Raw genomic sequence first — 25,231 nt, 5'->3', positions numbered from 1 at the left:
CTTCCAAAAGGCTGGTGCAGTCCCAACCGAGATATCCTGTCCCAGGTTTAGAACCGAGGACTTCCAGTGAGCAACTAAGTACCGCTTTATTTCAATCCCTCGTTCTGATGATCAAAGCAAAGCCATCGTCACTCCTGAACAAATAACCATGCAACCACACCCTCGTCATTTCTGTGCAGATTACCATCGTAGCTACATCATTTATTCGGAAATGGAAAGGAGGAAAGAACAGAGAAAAGGTAGCGTAAAATTCATAGAGTTTTTTACTGACATAAAGTCTTTAATCTCGCTCTTGAATAAGATGTTCCAAAATACATCCACAAGAAATGGACAACGTCGAAACTTTGTTTTCTCACATCGCTTAACATCCGTATATTCTGGGGGCGTTTAATTGATTCAAATTATAAGATTTGTCACAACACTGATCTATAACTGATGCGTAATAATTTCAACACATACATAACGCTTTGGCCACATTATCAAAACGGACAAGGTACATGTACGGTTAACTATAATACACACCATTCCTATACATGTATGGCCTAGAAGGATCATATTCTGATAAACTCTACCAGTGAAGGTACGTGACTTTTTATTGTCCTTCCTTTTCATAAAAGGTAGCCTAAGCTACAACCACCCTATATATGTATCAATATATTACTATCATTTCCACAGGACCATTGCATTGGAACAGACAGTTTGAAAACGAGAGGTTTACAGTGCAAAAAGTGTACACAAACAGGAGGTATACAGTGCCAAAAGTGCTCATAATCATATAATCTATAGATTGGAAAAATAAAACATCCAAAGACAAGAAGACAAGCCAACTCGTAAGAATTTGTACAACTGCGTGATTCTACCACTTAATTTGGCGTTGAAGGACTTAAGCATGATTAGTTGCTTCGTGACTTTCCTATCGATGTTGGGATGAGACCATTAGTACCAATTGAGTTGACTGCCTTTTTCATGTTCCATGACTCCTGTGGCAAGAAAAAAAAAAAAAAGAAGCAGAAGTCAGTTTACAAATAATCATTACTGTAAGTGGTCTTATTTCTTCAATATCTGTAGCTGGTAGATGTTTAGGTTCGAATATCTACCATCTACTGAGTGAAAACGTGGCTTTCAAAAATACCTAATTCTTACGTCATTGTAGAGAGAATTTCCTTACATTGGGACGTTAACCTTTAGCTCTCTGAACTAGCCGTTTAGCACACAATGCCCTATTGGTTTCAGAGTTAGGAAGCAGGGAGACGGTTAACAGTTAGAAGGCAGGTTCCCACCTGACGAAGTGACGCCTCAGGCCGATGTGTAGGACAGACGGAAGCCCTTCTTGCCCACACTGCCGTCCGAGTTGAGCTCGATGACCACGCGGTTGCCGGTGGACCTGTAGGTGAAGGGAGTGCGGGCTCCACAGTAGCGCTCGAATTGTCCACTCACGCTGTCGATGATCTGTGCAGAAATTGTGTATGTTAGTAATTGGACAAATTGGGGGAGTGTAAAGTGTGTGGGCGCATTCAAGTAGTGATGTAAAAATGAATCGAAATGAAATGTATGCAGCAAACTATCATTTCGTTCATTCAACATTCGTTTTCCTGGAGGCAAGTCTTGATCCATACTATTTGGTATCTGTACGTGTTTCCCAAGGATGCCAAACAGTAGATACTAGTAGGTCATGCTTGTCTTTTCGGGGGGGGGGGGGGCTGTCCCTTCCCCTTTAACGTGCTCGAGGCATCTCTTCGAACACTGGACCCTCATTTTACGCCCCTTCCGAGAGATGGGTACAGCCCCAACCGAGGTGTCCTACCCGGGATTGTACCGGGGTCTCTAAGTTACCAACCATTTGGAACCAGGAGCTCATCTGTGAGGCTGCTACCAGTCGAGCTATGGGACATCCCTTAGTAAGAGCTATCTGTTGTATAGTACATTCCACCAGTCATTACCTTGAAGTCGTCGTAGCCGCAGTTGGCCTCGTACTCGACCTCGAAGTCCAGGACGTTGATGGTGAGGGTGGCGCCGGGCTTCATGTTGATGTACCACTTGCACCGGGAGTTGCTGTCGTAGTCGCTGGGGTAGTTGGGGGCCTGGAGGGTGCCTGTCGGCTGCGTGATCTGGTACTCACAAGCTGGAGAACAAAACAAAGATAAGATGACATATTCAAAGAGATTCTTGTTCTTCTCAAGCTTTTACTGAGTGTGACTTACATTTCATATTGTATCATAGGTCCTTAGAATTATGAGCCTGAAATTGTGGTGGCAAGCAATCATTCCGAAATAATTTCATTCAAGTGTCCACTGGAAGCCCAGTGATGACCAACATGCAAACGCCACTTTCCGCACTGTGACTGAGTGCTGAAAAGGAGGGCGAGGTTTTCGTAGTTTTGCTGGTGCAGTGATGTCCTGTTCTGTCTCAAGAACGCTAAGTGCTCCATGGATATTTTTAGATCTAGCTAACGTTAACGTTGCACTTATTGTTAGTTACTCTGTCGGAAACCGCACGTTTTTGCTACAATACACAGACGCTATCTTGTTTGAATTCGTATCTCATACATAGTTACCATAAGGATATCTCTTCTTGCCACGCAATGTTTCTCATACTTACATGGTACTGGTGTTCCGGAGTCAGCGCTGGTGAAGGAGAGCCTGTACCCGTGCCCGAAGGTGCCGGACTTGGTGGCATGCTGCACGTATAGGACGTTAGACTTGGAGGTGTAGTCTGGGTACAGGGTGGTACCGCAGTAACGCATGATGCTGCCGCCATCCACAATGGCGAAGTACTCTCCTGTGGGCATGAGCAGGAAATATTTAGCCTCTACCAAGCCTTTCTATTGGTGTATGGATCTTGCAATTCGGCAAAAAGGGGAAGAATTCACCAGGAAAGTCAGGTTAACATTTTATGGAGGTCATCATTTATGATGGTCATCTTAAAATCAACTCAGTGGCTAAAAAGTCTGAACAACAAATTGAGATGTTTTAGGCTCAAGAACACATGTGTCTTTATTTTTGTGCGAATTTTCAAGTCATGAAAAAGATAAACCGGTATGAGTGATGCTGAAATCGTCGTCTGAAGCTTTAGGCCCAAGACGTGGTCGGAGGACTTGGCATAGACAGCATGTGTAGCCCTACGTAGCATCTTTTATACCAGGTGACGTCATCATCCCTGTGGACCGATGGCTGTGCATGATAAATTGTAGGACGCTCCATACCTTGTGTGCAGTCGATGTTGAGGAACTCAAACTTGATCGTCATGAGCTTTCCCAGCGGCACGACGAGCGCCTGGCTGCAGGTGGCTCCGTTCGTCTGGTGACCGACACGGCTCACTGTGCCGGACAGGTAGGTGGACTGCACGTCACATCCGGTCAGCTGGCCTCCTAAGGGGATTAACAAAGCACAGAGACAACGTTACAGATGTACTGGCGACCCATCTTAGCAATAATATATACTCAACATGTTCTTTGTCTATGGCATGGGTGTAAGCTATTACATCATTTTTACCATAGTACAGACAAACAAATCAACTTTACACACTCCTGTGACCTCTTGTTCTTTTGTACTTCGCGGTATCGCCAACTAAAAGCTGTTCGCATGTTATGACCTTGGAAGAATCACAGTTTGGTCAGGTAAAGGTCTTAAGTAGACTATCATTACTAAGATGAGACTGTCAGTAATTGTTAAGTTTAAATAGCTCTAGAGAGATTACATCTGTCACATTTCAGTAACATTTAAGTGAATCTTCTTCACTGTCACTCCTGTAACATCACTGACAAGTACGTAATGTTTCCTATGAGTACATACTACTGATCTGTGACTGTCGGTAACTGACATACCTTCAGCCCATCCGCCGGCAGGGGCAGGGGTGGTGGTGGTGACAGGTCGCTGTGTGACGGCTGGGCACTGCCCGGTGTAGCAGGTCTGGACCTCCGGCGGCTTGGAGCTGGAGTCACAGTTGCCGTCCTCGATGACGTAAGGGGAGTTGTTGTCCGGGCGGCAGGTCACAGTACGTGTGATCTGTCCAAAGCCACAAGTCACTGAGCACTGTAAAGAAAGAACGAGATGAAAATTTCGCTTTAGAGTGAGTGTATCTAATGATTTCAGCAAAGGCAAGAAAATCTTTGTAAGAAGGCCATTTCTTTAAACGTAAGTTTTCAACCCTAAGGTCGTTAATCATTTGCTTATTCATGGTAAAGGCAGAAATCTTGACTATCAAAAAACGAATAGATGACATCCTATTTGATATTTTTTTGGTTTGGGACCGCATCTGTAAGCAGTGACATCTACATGTACATGTATAGCTACAGTACAAAGTGTGCCAGTCAGAATTGCCCTGAGGAAGGTGACAGACGGTCATGGAAACGTGCGTTGAATAAAACACTTGGTTGTGTTTTATTCCTTTATTATACAGTTTTGACATTCGTTGCTAAGGTTTTAGGTTCGTATTGGGAAGCTATAATTTACGTTGTGAACAATGTATAGTTTATAATTTATGCGGAGAGTGCCTTACACTTGTCCAGCTGGTGGCCACCCACACGCCGGGGCAGGGGTCGGTGTTACAGGACATGGTGGTGGCGGGCTTGGCTGTCTTACACTCGGAGTCGGACACCACCTGATCCATCTGTCCGTCATTCCTCATGCACTGCACCAGTCTGTTCTGGGTTCCGCCGCCGCAGGTGGCAGAGCAGGCGCCATAACTTCCCGTGTTCCAGCTGGAAGAGCGACAAGAAATAAAGATTGTAGATTAAGTAACAAATTAAAAATTGCCAGAAGCAACATAGTTCATGTCGATGAAGTTCTGACATCCAGGTGGAACATTGCGAAATACAAAACAAATCAAGCAACTTGATAAATTCCATAAAGAGTGAAACGTTTTAGATAAAATCCTCTATAAGATAGCAACCTGTATCTATATCAGTCACTATATTACTATCTGTCATCACTCACGGGTGCTATTTGAAACATCTGACTCGTTAGAGATTTTATCCAGTTGGCAGACCAAACATCTTTCCAATCAAGATCCTTACGGCATCTTGCTTGGTTGTGGGTGTTAACTGTATCTACTAAAGCTGCTAGCCGACATTGTTTTGCAAGAGACTCTGTTGTACAAGATAAACAAGACCGTACAGAGACAAGATCAGCCAACCGTGCTGCTATAACAAATAGTTATAGAACGAAAAAAACTGACTTTTATGTTTTGGGCCAAAGAGTTCGAAGCATTTCCCCCATTGCAAATAAAACAGTCTGAAGCAAAGAATAAGTTTAACTTTGTAGTTAGCTTCGTAGGCCTGCTGACAAGATTATCGGGTCCAGTAGTGAGAGTAAAATGGTGTTATTCTATAAGCGTATGTCACATTGTACATCGAAGCACTTACAATGCTGGGCAGTCCTGAAGGTTGCAGCTGCGGGTCTGGGCCGATGGTCTGTTTCCTGAGTCACAGTAGGTGTCATCCACCCTGGAGCCGTCATCATTCCTCACGCACTGCACGAACAGGCTCTGTGTACCTAACAGCAGGTAACAACAAGAGATTAGCTGCACAATAGTGTACCACAAGCCTCGTTTTACATTTTCTCCCAAAGATAACATCCAAGATGAAAACATTTGATTAAGAAATTGCTTACTCCGTCGCTTCGATGGAGGTTAGACATTCGGGTAATAAGATTACCAAGATAACAGTTACGTAAGCAACTGGATAAACGTGTATCCAGTTGCTTGAGTAACTGTTATCTTGTCTGCTAACTCTATCTATTCACTCGTGGCATCATAAAATCTTCAATAATGACGTGGCAACACTTCTCTTTTTTAAGTTCAGATACAGATGAGTACATTGATGGTCATCATCAAAGTCTTTCATATTGATAGTACTTTTGTTTAGATTCAATGGTTAATGCGTGGTCCACAAACAACCCATTCCATTAAGCAGGCGTCCTACACCTGTAACACCTGTACGTTTACTTCTGTATCACCTGTTCCACACGATTCGGAACACTCCCTCCAGGTGCTATCCCAGACATACTCCACCGCAAAATGGACGACTTCCTCGCTCCCGGAGAAGGAGTGATAGACGGGGCCGAGGTAGGAGTACTCGACCTGCGGGGCCACACCTACGAACTCTGTGTCGAGGTAGTGGCGGTACACCTACGGGTCGGAGACAAATGTGTGCCGCCTATGAGCCGAAGGTTCCCGAACGCTTGTGGTTAGGAATCCGTGCAACACCAAGCCCAGACCGTTTGATAACAATATTGTTTAAGAGGTTTTGAAAGATATGAAAGATGGTCGTTGTTCACTAGCCTCCACCAGGCCTACCTAACAGGTTTTGTTCTCTCTATAGCCAGCGTAGTAAGTCTGATGGAGACTCTGTGGCCATGACCAGATATGAACAACAGCTTCAAAGTATTGTTTTGACGGATCTGGGCTTGATGGAGCACCGCCTGCGTGTATTAATCTTCCACCAGATTCGTAGAGAAAGTTTTGAAATGTAAAGTTTCTATGTAGAAACATCTATTTCGAGGTTGCCAATAATGTGTTCTCCAAGAATCTGGTGAAAATGTATTCATCATGTGCATCGATGATCGTCTCCTTGTGTTGTGGCACAACGCAGAACTGTTTTTCACCATGGGTTCTTTTTTTAAGGTTGATCTTCACAATTATTGTGAACAAACCTATTTTTTATGTAAGCCTCGATAAGCAATCAATGCTTGTATCAAAATCTTATGTGAAGTTTTGTCTGATTAAGAAAGCTATTTTTCCAGCCGTGGTAGGTCCCAAGGAGTGGTGAAATAGTTTGGTTTTAGTATGCCCAAAAGCCAGACGCAAGGAGACAATCCCAATGCAGGTCTCACACAACAATCTCATTACCTGTTCCACAACTCCTACTGCAAGTTGACCAGTTGGAATCCCATGTGTAAGTAACGGCATTATTGGTTGCTGCACCGGCAACAGGCTTATAAAATTCGTACTCAATCTCTGGCGCAACTCCAAGATACTCTGTGTCACTGTACAGGCGATGCACCTAGTGGTGGAGTAAGGTGCAGCCAAGATTTGGTGGGGGGAAGTTTTTAGTCTCACATAGCCATGTGGAAATCAACGAAGAGTGCGGGAAGTTTCTTTGCAGATAGTTTAAGGAATGATGACAAGAACATTGCGAAAACGTTGTTGAAACAATGTTCTGGCCATGATTCAAAACATCTGCGATAACTTTGCACTCTTATGATGATTTTGACAGGGCTACGGTCAGGGTTAGGAAACAAAAGGAATAATATTGCAAAGTAACACCCTAAAATCCCCAAAGTAAAACCTGGCTTTCAGAAAATAAACTTGAAACATATTGAGGCCTATACAAATATTTTTTTCACACGCGAGCAAGAAAGAAAGGGTTCAGATAATGTCCGGTAATTCGAAATTCATTTGTCTTATACATGTATATGATTATAATGAATAAAAAGCTCAACATGGGCTCTCTAGAAGTTGCAGGTATACAAATATTTTACAAAAACGTTAAAACTGTTATGGAAAAAGGTTCACTCAAAAGTTTGTGATCATTACTAAGTTGTAATTGATGTGAAAGTGGTTTACTGTTGGGGATTTTACGGTGCTACTACAGTGCCGTTTGGAATAGGCACGACATGTCATTAAAAATGTGTGATGCCAAAGCAGCGATACAAAGCTATTTACGGAGTCCCAAACATAATTTATAATAGTGGCCATGTATTGTCTATTTTTCTATTAAGAATAAGTTCAATATTAGGCTTGCTGCTGAACCTTCGCCAAAAATACCTTTTACAAATAGCTACAGCTATAGGCGTTTGCTTAGTGTTCATAACAACAAGAGATCATCAACTGAAGTACAACATCTAACTTGCAACAACGAGATAAGCATGGATTTGGTCTTCAACAACAATGTAGCAAATACTAGACAATGCAACAACACAAACAACACAACATCAACAACAACAACAGCTGCAACAAACATTACATACCTGAATCTCCACCAGTGTATTAGCGGGCACAGGGCCGGCGATGGTCACCTCCTCTGGGCTCTTGGTGTAGACGATGTTCAGTCCGTCCACAAGGTACTGACCGCCGTTAGCTTGGACACCATTGCCACTGAAGGCATACCTACCGTTCACCCTTACGGCTACACGAAAAAAATATTTTGTCACATCATTTGGTAAACATCTTTTCAACACTCAGTGGCCAACAAAACACCGCGGCCCCACGTCATGATATAGCTACATACAGTCAAACCTGGATTCAGCAACGACGGAAAAAGGTTTGCTGAGGACAGGTGGTTGTTCAGGACAGGGTGGGCCAACTATACAAACATGGACGAGACAGTTTTAAATTTTAATGTGGTTTGGGACTGTCTAATGATGTCGAAGAGTTGACAGCCGTATGGAAAGAATTCAAATCAGTAATGTGTCTATGAAAACAATATTTTCACCACACAGTTATCAATGCGCCTTGAGGACTGGGCGGCTAAAGTTATTACGGTTTACTAAGGAACAAAAATCTGCGGCAGAGGAGCAACAGCGCTGTGTTTCTGACTTACCCAAATGGCACCAGTAGTTGGCTTCTGTAACAGTGGCAGCGGTGGATCCGGGTGGCAGTGTCAGGAAGGTAACATATTCTGAAATGGAAGAAAAAACAACATTTGAATGAAATATAGTTAAAATGAATGCGTATATACATTCAATTTTTGTATGTGTAAGTCTAAAGGAGAAACAATTACCAATAGAAAAGGAAGCGAATCTTTATAGAATTTGTTTCTGCATGTGTTAAGGTTATCCAGTCATTTTGATAACTCCTGTCTTGAGAACCACTAGTTTTTGGACACGATCGATGATACTGGATAACAGCCTGAGGATTCTTTATTCACGACCAGTACATAAAATCACAGCCGACGTTTCGGTGACCGTCTGCCACCTTCCACTGGTGCTATTCAACATTGCAGGATAGGTGTCGCTGCTAACAACGCGGTCCCAAACGTAAAGTATTGCCCCAGTGATTCTCCAACCTGATGAAATTATTCAGGGATGGATGATACTTACGGTTCTTTGTGCCGGCGGTGTAGGTTCCGGACATGGGCTGACAGGTGTTTCCGTTTCCGTCACACATGCCACAGCGGTCAAACACAGTTCCGGAGTTAGGCTGGCCGTCGCAACCAAAGGTCTGAAACAGCACGACAATTTCGTTTCCATATGGTTTTTCTTTTCTTCTTATTTTTAGAACTTTATAACCATGGTGACAGCAGTTTAGTCCAGATCATTGACCTTATTTTCATGGGGGGGGGAGGAGGAAAAAAACATATTTCCCTTCCTTCCCTGAACATAAACATAATAATGAAGGTGTGTCAGCCGTATAACATCATTTTCTAGAGAGAGTTGACATTACTTACGACACACTGTCCCTCCACACAGATGTCAGACTCGCTGACGTCGTTACACCTGGTACCGTCGATGTACTTGTCACCACGGGAGGTGTAGATGCGAGCCTCGGGGGAGAAGCAGTAGAACTGGCACAGGTAGTCCCCTACAGACCGGATTGAATAAATGACGTCATTTCCGTTTCCATAAGGTCACGTGTTTGAAGTGAACGAGTCAGTGTTCATGAAGAGGGTCGAAGGATCGACTAAAGATCGTCAGGGTTTATCAATTGCATCAAACTTTGATGTCACAATTGTATCAATCTTGGATGTTAATGAAGCACCTTCACATGAATCAGCAAAGTAAGATTAAGGAAAACAGTTTATCTCAAATATGTGAATTCATACATGCGTGTTAAAGAAATAATAGATGCAAATTTCTTGTTTAGAAGATGCTATTGTTTTTTTACCTGGAAGAGCCATGTACGGCTCCCATGTGTAGAACTGCCCGTTGAAGGGCTGGTTGTTGGTGGAGGCACACTGCTGACTACGGAACTCGGACTGAGAAACGGAACATGCCTGGAAAACAAACAAATGGATGTGAGCAAAAATTTTTGAAAAGACAGAGCAGCATATTGTCGGGAAATGATGTGGAAATCAACAAAAGAAAACAGAAGTAGATCCCGCTTGCAGCATGTCTGCTACTGCTTCAATTTGAAGCAAGTCTGCTACTGACCTGTGTGTTGCAGAGTTGGAACATGGTGTCGTCACCGCTACAAGGGGAACCGCCGTGCTGAGGCCTGGACAACACACGAATGAAAACATACATGAGTTCTGAACAACTTTACTTATGCACGCCCTATGATAGTCAACACAGATATCATTGACTAGAGGTCATTTGTAGAGTTATGGACAGGCACACTTGGTTGACCACCAGTAACACGTAAATTGTGTCTATGAATTTCCTGTACTTATTATACATCATGCCATGTGAAAACTGTCTTTTTATGGCACGTTTATCAAATGTTGAACAGAGTTTACTGTGCCTTCTTGTTTTACTACATGTACAGTATATCCCATATTTTTGCCTTGTTATGCTACCCTGGAGCAGACTTACTCGGGGTTGTTGCAGTAGCGCCTCCTGAACTGCACGCCGGAACCGCAGGTACGGCTGCAGGTGCCCCAGCTGGTCTCCCAGGCGGACCATCCACCGTCCACAGCCTGGGGGCCGTTCGTGCCGTACGCCACACAGGTACCACGCACACACCACTGGGGCAAACAATGGAAAAGCGTCGGTACACATTTGAGGAGTATATTTCAAACCATATAAGAATGCAGTTGGTGTTTAATTTGCATAAAAAGAAAAGATCTGGATTTTAATCACAGAGCGTCTTTTTTTGTGTCATACATTTTGATTATGTCTTTATTCAACTCTTAAAGGAGTGAATCGTTTCTTTAAGGTGTCTTCGGCTAAAACCGACTCAGAATGTACCCCGCGATTTAAAAGAATGACTAAGAGATTTGGAATGAAGGATATGAAGTACAGTCAAAACGACCCACGAAGACCACTCAGGGGGGCGATAGAATCTATGTGGACAGGTTGTGTCAATGGGAACATTATCTAAGGGACCACCAAAAAGTGGTCACATTGACCAGGTGGTCATTATGTAAAGGCGGTACCGTAGCACGAGGGGGACTCCCAAGGGTGCATTCATCTTGAAATCAACTGAGTCGCTTATGAAAATCTGAGCAACGAATTGAGATATTTCAGTCTCAAGAAGGTATGTGCCTCTACCTTTGAGCCAAATTTCAATTCATCTCATCATTCGATGAGAACTGATTTCCTTTTAAACCAAATTGCACTATTTTTTGACTCCCCTTCGTACATGTTTACCAGTGGAAGTTAGATGATAAATGCTCTCAAACCTACCTGTCTGTCTCCGCACGCTGTCCCGTCCAACATCGGCTGCTTGTTGGAGCTACAGCTCATGTCGGAAGTGACGTGGCAGAACAATTTGGCGCAGAGGTCGCCGTTTCCGCCGGTGGGGTCGAAGCGACACTTGTAGGCGTTCCCGCCGTAGGCGAGACGACACTGGTCGTCAGCGGTGTAGGTCTGACCGGGCTTCATGTTGGGGTCCATGGTGATGCCGGAATAGGTCGGCCGGTCGAACAGGCACTGCGCTTGGTAGGTGCTAGTGGAGGAAGTGGAAGTGATGAGTGCAACAGTTCCATCGAGCCGACGCAACTGTAATTATCCAACGATGAGAAAAGCATGTGCAGAATTTTCTCGAAGTGACACAAGCCATCAGGATTCAGCATCCAGAGATGGAGGATATGGTAGGTCCTTGAGGACACAGTTCTTAGGCACGTCGACAGGCATCCACAGATATATCTATGCAACGAAATACAATCACCTATCTATTGCATTAAACTGGTGGCAGCGGTGGGATACTTGAAAGGAAGGAAATTCAATGTAGATTCTCTGAGGCCACGGGATTGAAAGACGCTTAGACCGTGTCTAAGAAATTTGACGCCTGGACTAAGATATGGTCTGGGAACGTAGGCGGGTATCAAAATTTCTAACGATACTCATATCGATGCAACGGAATACAATCACTCATGTATTTCATTACACTCGGTGGCAGTAGTGGGATCCTTAAAGGGAAGGGATGGAGATTCCCTGTACCTGAGGAAGTCCTCGAGTTGTGTGGCGCTGCAGCTGGACCACTCGTATGCGCTGGTACCGGACACGCTGGAGGTGGCCATGACGTTCACGGAGTCTCCACAGGTGTTACCGTCTCCGTCGTGGCGGATTCCCAAACTTGAAGAAAAATAAGATAAAGCTATGTTTAGTGGAAAAATGTTGGTCAACATGTAAGAAAATCCACGCATCGAGTGTTCTCAGCAAATGTTCGGCGCCGACTTGTTTTCGGCGTCTTTTTCAAGGTTGTTATCCTGCCTTCCATTTTGTCATGTTTTCTTTTTCCCAGCCAGGTCATCACCTAAAAGGATGTCGAAAACAACCCGAAGCAGAATCCCTGCTCGGAGAGAGCACATTGAGCACGTCAATGAATCCGCCATATTTCTTCCCAATGCAAGTGGATGCGAGCATATCAGTCTGGTGTTGATTCTTAGCTGGTTTACTGGTTATAAGAATAAACAAATGCCTTACTTGTGGCCAGTCTCGTGGGCAACTGTGAAGGCGACGTGGAGCCCGGAGTCCTCGTTGACGGAGCAGTGGCGGGAGTCCACACAGGCGGCGCTCAGCTTAGCCAGACCCAGGATACCGGGGTCGCCGTACCGGGTCAGGTCAGTCCTGCAAGGAACAACACAAAGAGTCGTACACGGAGGCGGAGGTAAGCTGCGCGCGACATCTAGCGATTTGTTTAAAAAATGCAGCCAACATCTTTCTCACACAAGGTCAATTTCACAAGGTAACGAATGATGTTTCATGTACGAGACTTGGGCATTTTTCCTATATTCGACATAGCTGTTGGTTGTTAACCATTTCTCGAGTTTTGTGCTGAAAGCAACAGAAAACAAACAAATAAACAAACACACAAATTAAACAAACAAACCTAGTGATGAGAGTAGCGATGTCGTAGTGTTGATGATCGCTCTCGCCAGGCTGATGTTGCTGCTGCCAGTAACAGAAGCTGTCCAGCAGGGTGGTGGCATCGTTAGAGACGGACAGTCCAGACTGTACAACGGTATTGTTATACAAAATGAGAATGATATCGCAGTGTGTGAGTCTAGGACAAGAAGCGTCAAGAAGTGGAGCCGAAAGTGAGGTAAATGAAGTGTGAACCTACCTGATCTGTCTCCAGGACGATGAGTTTGACCACGTGCAGGGAGATGTCTGTGCCGATGGTGCCGTCACGGTACAGGCTAGCGGCCTGGAGAAGGGAGACAAAACACCGATGTGAACAAAATGAACAACCCCTAACGATAAAACTAGGACGGAGGACTGAGAGTGTTATAAAGAGGAGTGTTGTAAGGTCATGCAGGCTTCCCAAGTTGGCACATGATGATGTTGACGACGACGAAACGAAACTGACAAAACAAAAAAGAAAAGAATACATTGTAACAAGTCCCATTTTTATCCCCATACATGGACAACGTACTTACCACGTTCATGGCTGTGAGTACGTAGTTCTGCACGTTGGAGCCGTGGTACAGGTACATGGACTTGTCTGCCACGATCATCATCTCCACGTACGGGCGGTAGTTGTTACGGAAGCCGTTTTCGTCCCCGGTCGTTGTGAAGTCCAAGCTACGGGAGGCCTTCTCAGATGCGCTGGAGAAACAGCATGAAGAGTTTTTCAAGGATAAATACGGCAAGGCACAACAATATTACATCAGCAAATAGAACATCACAGCGCATAGAAACAAGTAATGTAATTTTCATCACGCGCGCTCGAGTCAGATTGTGCTCTTGCGAGAGAAGATCCAAAATGGCGCCAGAGCTTGGAAAGCGCTCTATTCATCAAAGACAACATAAAGCAGGCATGTAACTGTACTGATATCCTTTAGACAATAAGCCACTATAAGAAAGTTGTACCATTTGAACCAACTGAATGTTAATTTTTGTAAATGCTGAATGTTTTGATGCTTTACCTTGCCCTGACAAACTGGATCGGGCGAGGATCTTCCACTTCTGGTTTGGGGGGTGGGCCCAGCTCGGTAAGACCGTCGCCGAGCGGCTTGTTCTCAACCTGCGTGACGTTCGGCTTCTGGTGGACTGTGATGGATCCTGCGGGGGGTGGGGGGTGGGGGGAGGGATCAATGTCATGAGATGACATAAAATGAGCTATGCGAGCTACTTGGTATTGCAATTTACGTAAAATACAAATGAATACAGTTTACAACACATAAAACTAAGGGACCTAAACCTAGATGACCTATTCTTGGACCCTTCCCAAGAGCTGTCTACCACTCAAAATCTATGGCCATAGTATATCCAAAGCACGAGGTATCAAAACTGGACGTTCCGCTGCAATACCATGAAACGCCGCTTTGGGGCTTAAAATCTAAGCATTTCTAGGTCTTATCAAGACCTACTCACATACAAAATATCAAGAAAATCCATCAAGGCACTCTCTAGTTATCGTGCTCACAGACATCGCCTTCACAAACACACACCAAGTAACTACGATACCTCCATTTTACGGATGTAATTATTACATATGTAGATTGGATTAAAACATACTGGAGACTCTAAAAATTAACATGTTATACGCCAAAAATAATTACTCAAGCAACTGGATAAAATTTTGAAACAGTCAGACGTTTCAGACAGCATCCACTGTCTTTCGTCAGTGACTAACGATATGACTGAGAACACCAGGTTTTATACCAAAACTCTGAATAGGTATGTTAATGAGGTTAAGACAATCCTAACGTCTGACTGTTTCAAAAATCTATCCAGTTGCTTGAGTAATTATTTTTGGCGTATCTTACTACCTGGATGTCTAACTTTCATCAACGTATTAACATGTTATATTCCTTACCATCCTCGTGCTCCTCCACCTGCAGCTGCGCGCCGAAGGTGTTCTCCAGCCGGCCCAGGTCTCCGTCCGGGTACACGTCCGCGAAGTGCACCACCTCCTCCTCCCGCTGCGGCTCCGCACCACGCTCCATGTTAATGTCAAAGTCGTAGTCATTCATGTAGTCAGTCCTGAGCGGGTAGACAAGATGTCATTGGTGAGGATATAAAATTCTTTGTCTTTGTCAGCAGGACTATCACTTTGTAATAGCCACGGGCAAGCTGGGCAGCCCTAAATGTGCGTGCTGAACAGCCAAACCAATAGATATCTATTTATTCATCATTCTACTAAAAAAAATAGATAACAATAAACTTCTTCAACGGTGCGTATATAGATGTTGATATCAGTTTGGTGTCTGTGTTGTAACTTGAATTCCTTTGAATATTGTTGTGCTACTGGTTATGGCAGAAAAATTCGCTATAAGACATCGAAGTTTTGTCTGTTTGCAAGACAGTTGAACATGAGAGTGTACACTTATATTTATGTCTGTGTAAGGGAACAAATGAATAGAACAGCAGAAGAAGATGGATGAATGAATGACTAGACGGAACTGCGTCTCCGAGCTGACTTACTGCCCCAGGGTCCTGGCCTGCTTGTAGACGATGTGTTCCTTCCTCCCCTCCGGGTTCTCAGCCGACCTGCGGGAGCGGCGCTTCTCCGCGTGCTCCTCTTTCAACGGTTGGATAAACAGAGTGACGTCATCGTGGGTCAGTACACCGGCCTGGGGTGGGGGGAATAAATGTTTGTAGGTTTAAATGTTGTCTACTCACTCATCTAGTATTTCTTCAAAGAAGATTGTGTGTTAGATTTTTACAGTTTCTCCTAGTGCCTTCTGTGTCTATATTTCTCCTCTTTGTCAACTCATAGCAGCAATCATGAAACCACAATATCATTGCTCTTGAGTTGTACTTCAGATTCGCTCAAGGAGGAATGCAACAGATGATAGTTTCTCCCTGCTATGTGCAAATACCAGTCCCGCAAAGTGTGGGGAAGTCGTGAATACAATTTTCAGAATATTTAACAATCCAGTCACAGTACTATATTAATGGCCCCGCTCCTGAGGCGTGACCAAAATGTGACGTGAAAGGAACCACCCCTGAGGCGCAGCCTAAAAGAAAGGTCGAAACGGCATACCACCTCGGAGGCGTTGCAAAAAAAGTGACGTAAAAGGAACCGCCCCTCGGGCGCCGCCAAAAAATTAGCACAACAACCTACCAGCCCCTCGCAGGTGCTGACGGCCACCACAGACTTCTTGTGAGACAGGAGTTCTCCCATGTAGTAGCAGTGGCTGTCCAGCGGCGTCTCCCTCTGCTCCCCGTCCTCACCGATGAACGTGACGTGGAACTCCGGGGGGAGCAGCTCCACATTGTGCTCCACCTGTGGAACGTTAAATGTCGTTATAATTAGCATAAAGATTTGGTGATAAATGCTCAAATTTATGCACTTTTGCTTTCACCGTTTTCAAAGAAATTTGATAAATCTTATCCTGCAGAGAAATTCAGTTTTATCTTACGGCGTTCAAATAGGTTAATGCATTAGAGATTGAAAACGACAAGATGACAACAGGAGAAAAAAATCACATTGTGGTCCACCTGTGGAACTTTATAATCGTCAACATGAAAAACATAGTCTGTGATAAATTCTCAAAGTTATGCACTTTCCTTTCCACTTGTTCAAAGGAATTTGATACATGTACATTTCATCCTATAGATTAATTCAATTATACATATGTGTATATATATATGCTTTTGGAGAAGACTATCTTTGCAACGTTCAAAAGGTTAACACCATAAGAGCATGTTTAGATTGAAACGAAAAAAAATAGATTAAGAGACAAAAGAGAAAATAAAGAGAAAAGCACAATGACTGCTGTATAGAGAATAGATACTACAAATATTTTCACAAACCCAAAATCATCCATTTTCCTTCCTCTATCGAAGACTATGAAGAATTATAAGGTATAATATGAAGACTTCTCCTCTGACCTTGAGATGGTAGTCCTCGTCAAACGCCTTGAGCTTGTACTCGAGAGAGTTGACCTCCTTTCCGTCAGCTGATCGCCGTGTCCGCCCACTGGAGTGTAGAGATGGTGACACGATCTCGTACTCTGGGACTAGAGAAAGGGGGAAGAACACAATGCAGGTTATATTTTTGTACCCAAGTCAGTAGACTGCATAGCAGCGTCACCTGGCGATTTGTTTAAGAACCGCAAGAGACTAGAAATATTATTGCACTTAGTAGGCAAACCGCTAAGGGTCACCAGCAACAGGCTGAACTGGGCCGCGAATGGAAAGCCTTGTTAAGATTTACAAAGAAGCAACATCCGAATCAACTTCACTGTTTTCTATACATTAAAAGTTATAGTTTTTCTCTGTTCTTTCACAGCTTTACAACTGTACAATGTCTATCCCTTCTAGAGCTTGCGTAACATTGACATAAAATAAGATTCATTCATGCCGCAAGGTACTAGATTTTTAACGAAGTCCTCGAAAGATATTAATGGTATGAAAACTTATCCAGAAATTATTTTTCGGTGCAGTGTCATACTCATGACTCGTCTTTGACACCTCGTCGTGTGTGTATTGACCCAATAGACGTATCATAATTAGTCTAATCCTTGGAAATGAAAACAGCATAGCTGTCTCGGGTCGATTGAAAAACAAACAAAAGAATACCACCGTTATTGTATTCAACAATTTGTTTTCGTTTTATTAGGTATTATGTCAACACATCAAACTGAACTGAGTGTCTTCTTTTCTTCAGATAGCGACGTTTATTGGTGACAATACACATGAGAAACTCACAGCTTTATCTCGTAACTTTTCTGCTATAAGATTTGTCCGTTAGCGTTTGCAGGCGTTGATTGTAAGTTTGTTGATTTTGAATCTATAGGTTCAATTCTATCACTCATATGCACAATTCTAACAGTCAACGGTCTACAGTACTTGTTGCACACCTGCACGATTTGTTAACTAGCTAAACATCACGTATATGTCGTCCGTGATTGAATAGCAATTGATACAGTGTAAAGTTTAACCGCTTGTTTAACCACAAGCCAATTTGTATTTTTAAAGTCCCTTGTTCGTTTATTCTAGCCCACTCAAGTGCCATCTTTGTCGCATTTTTCATTCCAATACGAGGGATAAATGTAAAAAGCGCAATATCCACCCACGGAAAGAATAAACACTTTATAAACTTGGTTATATTGGAACAAAGTATTGACGTCACAAGGTCCTTTGAAGACTCGGTATCACAGAAACATCTATGTTGGGTTTGGCAACCTAAATAGCAAAGTCACAAACTTTCTGTTGTAAACCCAAACAACGCCCATTTCGGCCTAGCAATTGCACAATGATGGAATAGTTGATGCTGGGTTAAAAGCGACTAATTGTCTGTTTGTTGATTTGAAAAACTATAATCTGGGCACTTCAGAGGCTTTAGCTTTGTTTTCTCCCATCAAGAATCGTTTTAGCGAGGGAAAACCCCAAATAACGAATAATTTAACTCAATTGGGTGCTGGTTACGGTAAAACATGGTCATTGTAATGCTTGGTGTCTATCTTTGGGGTGCTTGTTTGAGATTACAACCCGGGTCTTGTTAGTCTGCTACATAAAGTCAATTGTAGCTGCACGAACACAGCCCGTGTTATATTTACTTCACGTGTTTTTTCTTCTTCGTTGGAATATCTTAGCAACGTTGGTGACCTTGATTTTGCTCGTTGTATGAATGAAAATGCAATCGATTGTATTGTTCAAAACAAAGACGCACTTTTGTCGTTTCCTTATTTCTTATAAAAAAACATTACACTCAGTAGTAGTGTACAGTGTTGTAAAATTAAAGGAACTTAAATGTATGCATCTATGCAAGTTGTCTATGTTTGTTGTAAAACAAATCTTCAGCAGAAAAATTGTTTCTACCGGAACATCATCGGAATGGCGGACAGACACTGTCTGCTTTAAACGTTTCTTTTCTACATTCTATGATACAGTCCCTACTTTTTACAGGTCGGGAAATGACAATTGAAAGTAAAAACAAGATGGAACTCTCGAAATCAGACGACCTTCGCCTGATTCTATAACATCAATACAGACCACGTTGCACTTAACATGCAATCTCTACCGGGCACCGCCGCTATTTCTCCCCAAGTCGCCTCCTGAAATATTTCGATCAAACCACATTAAAGTCCATGTTTGCAGCGAATTTGGTCGTCAACAGCGCTATTCCATTAAATCTGACGTCATTTTTAGACCGTTATCTCTTTTCCATTCTTATATTATCACGTGGTACATAGTCCGTATCTCTTGCAACGGTATCTATTGGGCTCTAAATGAGTGTATCGATTTGTAATTAGCTTGTATGGCAGAGAAATTAGTATCCGGCACACAAATAGAGCGCTTTGTTTTGGATTACTTTGTGGGCGTTCCCTGTGTGTTTTCATTGTAAACATTGATATCAGACTCACGGTGGTCGTTCTAGGCAAAGATAACCCTCAGTAAAAGGTAAAGGTAGTTCCATAGCCCTTTGAGGCCGTAGGGGCTGTGCGTTGTTATCTACTGTGTCTACGATAAGGTATTGGAAGGTGGAGCCAATCCCTCTCCTCCCATCGCCTTTTACCACCCCAACCGAAATCAGTTACCCATTTCACACCGGGCGGAGTGAGGAAAGTCGTGCCTTTTCCAATGGCATAATTTCGGTGGCATGGGAGGGGTGTTATCTGAATGGTTGGCTTGTAATTGAGCGTCGTAGCTACATACGTGTAGCTAACAATGTTAGCTAACTTCAATAAACTAATTACCTGTACAATAGATAGCATATTAAGCTCAGGAAAGCGAGTATTAAAGCTACCGGAAAAGGTATTAGCAGAATTTAATCCGTGGATCCTGAATAACTTAGACGGTGGTCTAACGTCTGATCCATTTCAAAGATTTGACTCGTCTTGAGTCAATTTTGGCCTACTGCAAATTACATCAATTATAGCAGAAATAAATCATTTTATAAATGTTTAATCTTTGAGTTTGGTACAGAAAAAATGCAAATATCCGCAATCCTACATCAGTGATAAATTGTTACAAATCGAATGAAGTGGTATGCAATTAACTTTCATTTACATATTTATATGAATGTTGACACATGGATGATGAAATAAACACACATGTGTATCAATCTACGCTCTATTTTTGCAACTACGCTCTGCCTACGCGTACATTCTATAGAGTTAAATGTATCTCATAGTTTATATTACTACTAAGGCCTGTATCGAGAGCAACAACAACAGTCTAGTGTATTTGAAGCGCAAAGCAGGTTTTGGTTCAATTTTTCATGCTAATCTTTACCATGACGTCATACTCTGCGATAAATAATCGTTCGTTTAGATTAATGTCAATGTCACGCCATATTTTCTTTGAAATTCCAAAATGTACGTTGTGATCAAGATATCATGTTTAGGCAGCGCGAAATATCTCTGTTTCTCACCACGGAGTAATTTTGATCTTACAGCACCCACATAGAGCAGCGTTTTTACGAAATTGCCTTATAGAGTGTTGCGTCAGTTCTTTAGCTAGCGCTTTGCTACAAACCACTGTGCTACATACCACAGAACCGCGTCGGTCGGTAAACCGTCGCAAATGTTTAAATATTTTCCATGGCGAATTTAGATCCACTTATTCCAAGCAGGTTTACGGCTGTTTTATGGTCTAAGTTCTTAGCCCCGGGCCATTCTTGTAACTGACTGTAACGTTAGCTCATATACTTAACACTAAATCACAACTAAAACAACCTTGCTTAGGTCGGGTTGAGACGAGTTGTTATTGTTCACCTTGTAGTGCTTTTAATAGTACTAGTGGCACATAGGTTAGCAAGTTTCCCCGCTGTTTTAGTGGCAGGGTATATTTTTACAGGAAGGGGTTTCTAGACTTTCCATTTTGATGTGCTCGAGACACCTCCTCAAAACGGGACCCCCATTACGTCTCTTCCGAAAGACGGGTGTAGTCCCAACCGAGATGTCCTGTCCCAGGATTTGAACAGGGATCTCACAGTTAACAACTAATTGAACCCTTGATTACTATGTGGCTACCAGTTGAGCTACAGGGGCATCGCTGGGTTGAGAGTTTGAGACGTACATTGGTGAAATGTTCCGAAGGTATGACCTAGAATAACGGAAGCCAAATACTTTGCAGTGCAACATTGGCTCTCTTTTGTACAACAAAAGCGAAAAGCTTACTCCAGTAGGGGGGCTGACAGTTTAATGCTTCTCGATGTGCGTCATGCACCCGGAACCGATTTTGTGGTGTACGTGCTATACATTTTCTACCGCCTTGTCGGTGACGTTTACTCCATAGTTTTACAACGTTGGTTCGTTACTGAAAAAAATAGCTCGATCATCAAAACGTACGACAGGTATGTTGTCAATGATTATGCTTATGTATATGTAGATTAATTTGACCAGGTGCAGAAAATATCAATACTTTTCTCCTCAACACTTCAAGATCGAGATATCCTGATTTTGCTGTCAAAGTCCAAAGTTGTTTTTGAGCCGAGCCGTGTTAGCTAGTCAGACGACACGCATGTACGTGTGTGGCGACCGAGATCAGATACGGTTGGAGGGTAACTTGGGGGTATGTATAGTACAATGACACTGACCAAACGTGTCCCTTGCGTTAACTCATACATCTTTAAGATGGTCTTAAAGGCTTAAGGAGTCGGACACCTGGCCGGAAGAAACGAACACGTACTGTGGCAAAGGTGACACTGTGTCACCCAAAAGTCCTTAACCAGAGGTTATTGTCACAATGCATGGGGCCCCCATAGACCCCCATTGAGGACATTAGTCATCAACCAACCAAAAGCGTCAAGACAAAAATCACCCCGTCGTCCAGGAGATTTTACGATATCTCAAAAATTCACTTCTCTCAGGAAAGAAGCTACAGCAATAACACTGTCGCTTTTATATGAAGTCCTCATATCGCAACATTTTAAGAGACAAGCTGTCGACGGTTCCTTCTTCAAGTGTCTATAAATCCCATAACTTCTATTTGCTCTGCTAAAACCCTATTGACATACGTGGGTACATTTTCTTCGTCGGATACGGTGACCATAGATTCAAACCATAGCCCATTATTCAAACAGTCTTGTTCAAATCGTGAAATCATATGCAGGATGACAGAGCTCGCATATCCAATTAACTTTTTGAAGTGACGCTGCCAAGTTTTGTCCTGTGAAACGGTTGTATTGCATGCCAAGTTTCATCATATGTCGGTGAGACAAAGACCTACGGGGGCAGCTACAACTCAACAAAATTTTGCACATGCAAAAATGTGAAAAGAATAGCACATATTTGCATATTTGCGTTCCCTTATGGAAACACCAGTATGACACACACATTATGTACACGACGTCTAGGTGTGCTCACGATCAGGTGAAAGTACGATCAAGTATGCCTACCTTCGTCCGAACTTTGCACACCGAAGTAGTGAGACAGGTCTTCGGCGGTCAGGTCTTCGTGAAACTGCCGAGAAAAAGAAGTAGAACGTTTATAATACTTTTAAAACATTTTTTTTCCTTTTCTCAATAGAATTCATATGTCAAAAGTAATCGTAAAATCGACGACAACAATTATCACAGGTCTTCGGCAGTCAGATCTTTGTGAAACTGGTGAGAAAAGAAGGAGGTTTAGATTTTCAAAACATGGTTTGAGAACAGTAAGATGAATACACACTGCTGTTTTAGAATGCTTCGGAAGCAGTGAACCACGTGGCTAGGGACCAGGAAATCCCCGTGGTCTTTAGGTCGAGCAAACAAGCCTCTCGAAGAAGTTCTATCTCACAAGGAAACCGCAAAACAATTGTCTTAAAGTGCTTCAAAAAGTTTGCCGATGGTTTGGTTCCAGGTAGCTCTACGTGACAGCACGTAGGAATACCATGGATTTGCACGTTGCAACTAATGCGCCGGTAGCTTTAAATATACCCAGTGAACCTTTGACAGACTCTGGTGACCGAGTCCTTCATACGGAGATGCTTCCTTTTACTACGCGGACAGCAGAACAAAAGTGAGCAACAAAAGTAGAACAACCGCCGGCTATATTTAGAGCTGTAGTTCATAAAGTGCAGCTAAGTTTAGAATGAAGTCAAAGCATATGCACAGGGAAGCAAGCATACATTGTACGACGTACATTTTTGAACCACACATTTGAATCACATCAGCGAGCATCCAAAGCAAAAAGGACAGGCTAGATCATAACGTAGATTTCTAAACGTGCAAGTTAAATACGCAAAATGGCAAAAGAACGTTCCAGCCTTCCAGGGATAGCTGGCTAAACAGTACATTCTCTTACTCGACCTGAACGATTCCGGCTCACCAACATTTTCTCAGAAAACGTTGCCGGTCCAGCCTTTAGTTTCAGAGCGTCAGAATGTACAGACTACAATGCGAAGAACATGATAATGTCTACAATGAACGACTGAGGGCATGCAAAAAAGAGTACTGTTGCCTTACCTGAGGTCTAGCCAACGCCAGGGCGGCGAGGCAAAGGAGAGACGTTACTCGCAGCATGTCGCACCAGCGCTGATTCTCACGTCTGTCGAGCAGAACAAAAACTTTTACAACTGGATAAACGAATAAACGTTTCTAACGGCAATAGGGCCTGTCGGGAACAAAAAAAAACTGCGCCACGTGACTTAATACTACTACAATCCGCAACTTAAAATGCTGCTTCGTCGGTCAAAGAGTGCTGTCTGGAATAGTTTCTCGGTCGGACGCGTTTGTATGATTGTTGGTATAGCTCGTTCCTTTCTTCTGAAGGGATGGCCAGGAGCTTACCTTTATACACTCCCAGGAGGAGCGGCCTCGTCAGACTGACCACAGCGCGTAGCTATTCCGGTTATCAAAACACGATTAGCACCAATCAAGTGTCACGCCTTGTTATGAAATCACCATAGAGGGGCCTGAAATCTCGGCTAAATATTTAGACGCAAAAATCTGCGAATGATAGCAGAGATTGGTGTGTTACTTGGCGATGTTCAAATAGTGTGTGCCGCTAAATTGGCCGAAGTCTTCTTGAGTGAAAACTAAACATTTGGCCAGCGCTGACTGAAGAGGCCGAGAACATAAACTCACTAATTAATCATACCACGTGGGCAACGCGTTGACCCGATACAGATATTCTCTAACAGCGTTCACATTGACGTATGTCTCTACTATGGTGGTATGGAGTGCTGTAAAAAGGTCACACAGCAAAGAAAAGCTAAAATTGTAATGGAATAGGACCCAAAAGTGGGCTAATATTTATGTGAAAGCCGGTTGTTTGCAAAGGAAATTCCTCTGATCACGGTACGTTACTGGCTCGGCTGTACGGTCAAGGATTTAACCCAATACGTTTACCGTGAAACGCTCGTGTCAGTTTAATGGCATTTCGATGTACTTAAAACTAAAGTGCTTGGTAAGCATACAATTAAAGTGTACTAAAACACACAAAATCAACCCAACTATCGTGGTCTTGTTTGTAAAGACCATAAAGACGATATTTCTGGGCATGGCGGCAACCAAAGAACGTAACTACGCAACGTTTACAGCAAATATACACGTTCCCATCCGGTAAAAAAAGGGCTAAATTTCTTGAGGCACAACATGTGATGTTTTAGGGCAACAGCGTCATGCATGACCTCATACTTTACTACAGAAAGATAAGGCGGCTTTGTATTACAGTTTACAGGTGTTTCGTGTGCGGAGTATGATATCAACAAACACACATGACTACGTGTTCAGCACTTTTCACCCCGACATGCCGTTAGACCATCTTTGTGTCTGAAAATTGAAAGCGTAGATTGATGAGTTTGTTTCCAATGTACAGACTAATCCATAAAACTGCACCCTTCAAGAGTCATATGTTAAAGTCTTTAATAAGGCTGCTGTTTGCAAAGTTTAGACGCGTTTTGATGACTTTGCCGACACGCTGTACTTACTTTGAGTCTATGGTTATAGGTCATGATGACATTTGAGTCTTATTCAAGGACGCTACATTATCTAAAATATCTCTTTAGCAACTTGTTCAGTGAAACAGAACTTGATGGAATAGAAAATGACTTTAGTGCAACATCATAACTGCTACTATGTATAGAATTTTCTTCTCTCAATAGATTTCTTGTGTCAAAAGCCATCGTGAAATCAACTACTACAACTGCCGCATACGAGTCAAACATCGTCATCGGTGTTTCAGGGAGACTTGGTGTTTAGCGGTATGCAGTACTGGCTATCGGATATGTATCATAGCACCACCGCGCTGTATTGACTTGTATTTATGTTTGTTTTAGAGAGCACACCGCCTCTATCTGGAAGTTGC

General features: G+C 43.0%; 1 protein-coding gene across 2 annotated transcripts; it reads right to left on the bottom strand.

Annotated features, from left to right (window-relative positions):
• Positions 1 to 165: 165 nt before the first annotated feature.
• Positions 166 to 23,944, bottom strand: LOC136441657 (A disintegrin and metalloproteinase with thrombospondin motifs 6-like). Of its 2 annotated transcripts, XM_066438084.1 has the most exons (30): positions 23,713 to 23,944; positions 23,389 to 23,470; positions 22,339 to 22,402; positions 16,884 to 17,011; positions 16,114 to 16,275; positions 15,471 to 15,619; positions 14,863 to 15,029; positions 13,970 to 14,105; positions 13,481 to 13,649; positions 13,165 to 13,248; positions 12,931 to 13,052; positions 12,525 to 12,668; positions 12,039 to 12,173; positions 11,283 to 11,544; positions 10,470 to 10,621; positions 10,089 to 10,152; positions 9,823 to 9,931; positions 9,386 to 9,519; positions 9,039 to 9,159; positions 8,540 to 8,617; positions 7,968 to 8,125; positions 5,955 to 6,126; positions 5,363 to 5,492; positions 4,498 to 4,699; positions 3,824 to 4,031; positions 3,203 to 3,367; positions 2,599 to 2,778; positions 1,941 to 2,122; positions 1,281 to 1,449; positions 166 to 980 (listed from the first exon to the last, which is right to left on the bottom strand). In XM_066438084.1, the coding sequence occupies exons 2-29, from the start codon at positions 23,443 to 23,445 to the stop codon at positions 1,297 to 1,299; spliced, it is 3,987 nt and encodes a 1,328-aa protein (XP_066294181.1). In that variant the 5' UTR covers positions 23,446 to 23,470; positions 23,713 to 23,944; the 3' UTR covers positions 166 to 980; positions 1,281 to 1,296. The 2 variants fall into 2 exon arrangements, with proteins under 2 accessions (XP_066294181.1, XP_066294182.1); XM_066438085.1 differs by lacking the exons at positions 5,955 to 6,126; positions 23,713 to 23,944 and adding an exon at positions 6,847 to 7,000 and having other exon boundaries at positions 23,389 to 23,704.
• Positions 23,945 to 25,231: the final 1,287 nt, after the last annotated feature.

The sequence above is a fragment of the Branchiostoma lanceolatum genome, chromosome 9, assembly GCF_035083965.1.
Source record: "Branchiostoma lanceolatum isolate klBraLanc5 chromosome 9, klBraLanc5.hap2, whole genome shotgun sequence".
In the NCBI taxonomy this organism is placed as follows: Eukaryota; Metazoa; Chordata; class Leptocardii; order Amphioxiformes; family Branchiostomatidae; genus Branchiostoma; species Branchiostoma lanceolatum.
Note: the sequence above shows the minus strand (reverse complement) of the source record. Positions and strands in the feature narration are given on the sequence as shown.